The following is a 6,774-nucleotide window of genomic DNA, read 5'->3' as shown; positions in this document are numbered from 1 at the left end:
AATGTAAAACATATAGTTAACTAATATAATAAAATAAAATACGCTTTTAGATTTGAATTTACATTATAAATAAATAGAATCATAGTAATTTAGGAACGGAAGTTAAAATTAAAAACCACTGTATTTCAAAATTATTTTTATCTTTCATATTAGCTTTTCTTTCAATTTATAATTTTATTAGAAATACTTATAAGATTATAATAATACGCTGGAGATATATATATATATATATCTAAAAATGTATCTCTCAACTAGTGTAATAATTTTAAAACAGCAATTCTGTTTCCATTCAATTTGACGCAAGAGAAAAAAATTGTCATTTTTAAAATTTCATGATGCATCTTACTTCCAATCGAAATTCTACTTTTGAACTTTGAAATTTGTTCATGAATCTATCGCAAGGTTGCAATGTATCGCCTCTTGTTCGTCATGTCCAGTTAACGCCAACGCGCTTGACATGAATCTCTCACCCTGTAGATTGTCCCCAGCTAGAAAAATCTCTGCAATCGTGTGCGCATTGCATGTCAAGGACGTCCCATTATACAACTATGGACAGTTGCAAAAGTTTCTGTATAAAGGAGACGACAGATCGCCGCATTGTTATCGAACGACATCTCACCAACTTTAAATTCGGGATTTACCGCGACCTGGAAACAAAAGAAAAAGCTACTCATCTCGAAATCCTCTGTGGAGTGATGGAATCGAAGTCCGCGATACTCGCGAACTCGCTTAAAGAGATCTCGTATTTAATATTTATGAAAATGACTTTATTACGACCGTGCCTTGAGCGTATAATGTCCTGGCTCGAGCTCGGAAATATCCACCCACTGGCAGTCGATATTGTGTTTGTAAATGTCACTGCAATTAACGGAAATACCTTGGTCTCCGTAATTGGCACATTTGTATCTAAAACGATAACGATATTTCAAATTATAAACTTCAACTAATAAACGGATTTAATGGCGATCATAATCGCAAAAAGAACAAGAAGGAATAACGATAAAATTACACGTGCGTGTCAAGCACGAAAAGAGGGGCTTACTATTGTTATCATGTGTTATTACAATTTTTACCTGGGTTGAATATCGGGCATACATTGATTGTCTTCGAGGCAGAAGGACGCTTTATGACCTTCGGCAACTTTATTGCCGCTCGAATCGATTACGTCGAAAGTAGCGAATACTTCCATCGAATGATAATGCCTGCAAAACGAGAATGGTCAGAATTAATGTTTCTTTCCTGCGTCGAAATTTATTTTTATCATTGTAAAAATAATTCCCAAATTTAATCCCAGTGTTTTAAATAATCGATAAATTTAATTAAAATTTAAAAAAAATCATTTATTGCGAAATGTCCGAAATTCTTCACATAATGTTTTAAACTAATTAAAATGTTTTATTTTCTTATCAAAATTTTCCAAAAATTTAATTTTTATTCCTTATGGCCTGATCGAAAATGGTTAAATATTATTTATTTGGACTATTTTTATCTGATATATAATAATTAAAAAACAAATTGAACCGTTATAGTACACAGGATGCATCACTGAACGTTAAATGCTATTTACATTGAATTTAATTTTGCGCTCTGAGAACCGCGCCTGACTCATAATAATCGTTTTTTCTGTTAATAATTTTAATTATCAATTTTAATTAAGACTGTATTTATTTTTCTGTTTAAAGTTTTGCTTTTCATTTTTTATTAGCGATTTTTTATTAGAGATGTTAATAACCAATTACACAGGCCTGCAAAATTGGAGGTGTTGAAAGTTGATTGGGATTTAACTATGTTTTCTTACGTAATTTTTCGCGCTGAATCCGAATCCGGCGGCAGAATTGCTCTATCACGTCAGGTTTTTGAGAAAAGTGAGGTTAAAAGTGTCAAAATTGACGGTTTTTGACATATTTATGATTTTTTTGCTAGCGAAGTAAATTTTTTTTTCTACTTTCGTTTACGCCATCTGAAAGTGTCAACATTTATCTTCAAAATATATTTTTTTTAACGCCGTACGTTTTTTTTCCCCGAGATAATCTCTGTGTAGTCACACAAAGAAAAACATTTTTGACATAAAATGTTTGTGTGATTACGCAGAGATTACCTATATGTTTTCTTACGTAATTTTTCGCGCTGAATCCGAATCCGGCTGCAGAATTGCTCTATCACGTCGAGATTTCGAGAAATTGAATTTCAAATATGGCTGAAAATGGCTTATTTGGCTGTTTTGGGTTAAAATTTCTCGAAATCTCGACGAAAAAAAAAAATTTACTTCGCTAGCAAAAAATCACAAATATGTCAAAAAACATCAATTTTGACACCTTTAACCTCACTTTTCTCAAAAACCTGACGTGATAGAGCAATTCTGCCGCCGGATTCGGATTCAGCGCGAAAAATTACGTAAGAAAACATAGTTAAATCTCAATCAACAAAACCATGCAGGCCTGTGTTATCATTCCGAATAATTTTCTTTATATAACTCATTGATTTCAAATATTCTGCAGTTATTATTCATTAATGGATACTCGTACTAAGAATACTGAAAATATCCTGTGTATATCGATATATTACCTAGTGTATCCGGTAAATACATCTAATATTCGAATAAATAAATAAAAATTCATTGAAAATACTTATTCGAATACACTTATTTTTTATTCGTTAAGAAACGAATAAATACTTTTTCATTCCATTTGAATGAATATTTTTTGAATATGATTACGAATATTTTCGTTTCGTATTCACTTTTACTCTGTATTATCCGCACAATGCTTGCAAGCCTGCAAGAAAAAACAAATCTATAAAATCAACTACTGACTACGATTACCGTGTGCTTAGTTCGCAATCTATACGATCCTATACGAAATGCGTCTTTGTTTAACCTATAGATTAAACAAAGAGATAAATATTTTTATTGGGAATAAATAACATATCTGGGAATTTAATGGCCACAGATTATAATGAAAGACCTGCCCAAGATATCTTACAAAATGTTTATAACATTGCTGTGATGTAACCGGAATTATATTGGAATATGTACACGGAGAGAATTTTTTCTTAGAGAATTTACCCTGAAAATATGACAGTCGTGGGACAACACTGTATTTCGAAGAATTTTAATATAAATCTCTCTCATTTATTAATAAAACTACAATAAAGTATAAAATAAGTTTGATCAATTTTACTGAAGTGCATGGTAAAAATCTTCAAAATATTGTATTGTACCACAATCATCATATTTTCAGGGTAAATTTTAAAAGAAAATTTTCTCTGTGTATGGCGCTCTATCAAATAGATATCTATAAATAAAAAATGTATTGCTTTCTAAAATATTTTTTTTAATTTCTAAGTTTCCTTCATGAAATCTGAATATTACAATGACAAAAATAAATAAAATTAATTTTTTTTTACTTAAAGTCATCACAGTACAGGTCATAGTTAAGAGGTAACGATTGCTTATTAGAGCTTTCTTTTTCAGTTTATATTTTGTTTGAATAAATATGAATACTCGTTAAATATTCATAGTTTTTTTTTGTGAATAAATATTTTTTAAAAACCCAAAATTTTGAATGAATATATGATTACATTTTTTTTTATGTGAAAATTTTGAATAAATATAATTTAAAATTCAATTACAAATTTTTGTATTCATCGGGTATCACTATAATATTAACCCTCGAACGACAAAGTTTCTTCAAAACGTATCTGATAAGGTAGAATTAGATCCAATTTAACGCTTCGTTTTGTTTATTTTTCATGTAGTCAATGTACAAAATGAGTAAAAAAATAAATAATAATATAAATCTTCTTCCTCTGTTTACTTACAAAAAAAATATATAGATACATACAAACAAAAGGACCGTATTTGGTTAAAGTAGATGTTGAGGCTAATATATGTAATATTTTTTAGTGGACCTTACCATTTTCAGTTTAAGCAACAAAATTCATGTAAAAAATGTAATAAAGTTTAAAATAGAAATAATAGGGAGCATACAGCCACAGCACTAGATATTTTAAGCGAAAAGTCATATATTTAAAATTATATTATGTTAAAAGTAGACGTTTCGGTCAAGATTTGACCATCATCAGTACATTAAAATATAAAAATGTTACATAAATTAAAGAATATTCACAATAAACGCTAGTCAAAAATTGATAGCGAAACATTTTTGTCAGTAATGATTCTTACTAAAAGTTTTCCAAGACTTGTCGTTAATTTACACTATTAACTCCGAATTACACTTGCGATGACTTGTGTCACAAAATATGTGAATCTAGGAATTCCGTATTTCTCACACGAAATCTCACATAGCTTCTAGTAATAAGGAATTCATAACGCAAGTAGAAATCTATTTCATAAGCGATTGCAAAATTCGTCATCTTCAATTCTGGACTTACAATTCTGTTAACTCGTTTCATAAACGAATGCAAAATTGTTTCACTATCAATTCTTGACTAGCGTTTATTGTTAATATTCTTTAATTTATATAACATCTTTATATTTTAATGTACTGATGATGGTCAAATCTTGACCGAAACGTCTAATTTTTATCATAATATAATTTTAAATATATGACTTTCACATTTAAAACATCTAGTGCTGTGGCTGTGTATGCTCCCTATTATTTATATTTTGTACTTTTAAGCCACCTTTAAAAGTTTAAAAATAATAAAGTTTATTAATTGACTTCAAATAATTGCAGTAAAATAAAAAATACTTTGGTATTCATATATTTCAAATTTTATATGTAGGCCCGTTTTAAGTCTTAAGATGGCATGAACCAATCAGAGGGCTGTATTAGCATCTTAAGGCATTACTTAAGACGATGTTAAAATAAGAACCGACTATGAATACCAACCTTTGACTGGCGAAGCTATGGGATCATATATATTGGACCTCGTCAATAAAAATTAAAGCGGAAAAAGATTGTTTATCAGTGCTCATTCAGCGCCGTTATTGTCGATTGACTCACATATGACACATGTGCCATTCCCATAGATGTTTAGGCACAGATGGACGGAAATCCGCGGTACCCGCATTTAAGATTCTTGCGGTGAAGCGCAACAGTCGTCTTGTCTCCAGGTGCCAATTTTCAGACTCGCTTTGCATCTTGTAGGCTTGCGAGGCCACGCAATTTTCCTCCATTGCACATTGCAACCAGTACAGCTGACGGTCTTCCAAATGTGCCGTGCGCATCAGTTCGATGTGATCGAACACAAGATCAGCCATCTCCCGATGACACACCACCCCTGCCATGTTCTCCGTTGATCCTAAAATTACGATAAGATTATTTCGTGTCGACCCATTTTACAATTGCATAAGCGTAAATGGTTATAAGAATTTATCAATCAGTCGAATATTCTCCTCAAATTCGATTGTGATTGGTCAATTCTTACAACTACAGCCACTTATATCTATACACTTACCCAATTGTAGAATAATAATTTTTACGCGATACCAAATGTACAATGAATACTAAAATTTCACGCTCACTTTTTGAGATAAACACGTACCTTCTTCTAATATTTTTTATTTCAGATGTGTATGTTAACATTTATTACTAACACCGATATATTTGACAAATACTGCATAGGAAAGAAAATAGAAAAATAATATTTTTACTATCAGATTTACATAGAAAATCAGCTGTGACATAAATCGGAAATAAGGAGTTTGTATAAAATATTTTTTGTTCACAAACTTACATTTTTTCTAACTTCTGACATAACTGATTTCTTATATGCAAGTCTGATAAAGAAAATAACCTCCGCAAACTTTTCTCATTTCTTTTATATTTATGGAATATTTCTCCTTCACAGAATATTTTAATTAATCTTTAGAATACACAATTAAATACTTGGGCGATTAAGGAATAATTGGTATTTAACTCTTCATCTGTAATTTGGATCATTTTTAACATAAGCAAAAGGACTATGCCCAGTTTTATAGAGGAATTTGGGCCCTGGCTGAACAACTTTGAGACATGCCTAAAATTTTAAGATATCAACAGAGAATCAAAAATTCCATAAACCCAACTTTATAGGAGAGTTTCTTGAGCTAGAACTATCCAAAGTTCTCTATTATGACCATATACCACTAATCTTATCCAATTTCTCTGCGTCCAAGGCACCTCCCCGCGGTGACGGCGCGGCGGTAACGGATTGTACCAAAGAAATAAAAGTAATATCTAAAATGTACAGTTCATTAATCCGGCTAAGTCCCTGGTCGCGATTCATGTCATCATGTCACAGAAATTCGGATTTGCTTGTAATGACGGCAATGCCCCTAGAGTTCGCTCTGAGGGAGAAGATGGTCAAGCGGTAAATGTACCAATCGGGGTAAACCAGCCTTGGTACGAGGTCACCCCGAAGCAGCTACTGATCGTGATGAGATTCATTGTGGGTAATGTGGAAAATATTTAAAAAACCAGTCGCGTAAACATTTGTTGGCTGGGGAAGTGCTAGATTTCTTGGAACAAGAGCCTAGTAGTTCCACAAGAGCCCCACTCAACACATTTAAATATATATGTCATGCCTGTTGGTGCCATTATAAAAGAAAACGTACTGAAACGAACGATGGAAACGTTACAGTTAAAAATACTGAACCGCAGACTCTTTGTCAAATCAATTAAAACCTTTTGTTTCATACTTTGAGTGTCTCTCTCCCCTTTTCACCGATTAATATATATCACCATCAGGGAATGGAAAGTTACTTTTTAAAAGTAACAAGTTACAGTTACTCGTTACCCAGTAGGAAAAGTAACAAGTTACCGTTACTAG

At 31.6% G+C, this 6,774-nt stretch overlaps 1 protein-coding gene across 1 annotated transcript in view; it reads right to left on the bottom strand.

Moving 5' to 3' along the window:
- Positions 1-325: 325 nt before the first annotated feature.
- The window catches only part of LOC108761082 (Lysyl oxidase-like 2), a 16,363-nt gene continuing 9,914 nt past the window's right edge, over positions 326-6,774 (bottom strand). The window contains exons 5-8 of the mRNA XM_018507416.1: positions 4,968-5,265; positions 1,074-1,202; positions 783-906; positions 326-647 (exon numbers count right to left, since the gene is read on the bottom strand). Of these exons, the coding sequence (XP_018362918.1) occupies positions 525-647; positions 783-906; positions 1,074-1,202; positions 4,968-5,265 (674 nt within the window). The 3' untranslated portion in view covers positions 326-524. The remainder of the gene's footprint in view (positions 648-782; positions 907-1,073; positions 1,203-4,967; positions 5,266-6,774) is intronic.

The sequence above is a fragment of the Trachymyrmex cornetzi genome, unplaced genomic scaffold (genome assembly GCF_001594075.2).
Source record: "Trachymyrmex cornetzi isolate Tcor2-1 unplaced genomic scaffold, Tcor1.1 scaffold24, whole genome shotgun sequence".
In the NCBI taxonomy this organism is placed as follows: domain Eukaryota; kingdom Metazoa; phylum Arthropoda; class Insecta; order Hymenoptera; family Formicidae; genus Trachymyrmex; species Trachymyrmex cornetzi.
Note: the sequence above shows the minus strand (reverse complement) of the source record. Positions and strands in the feature narration are given on the sequence as shown.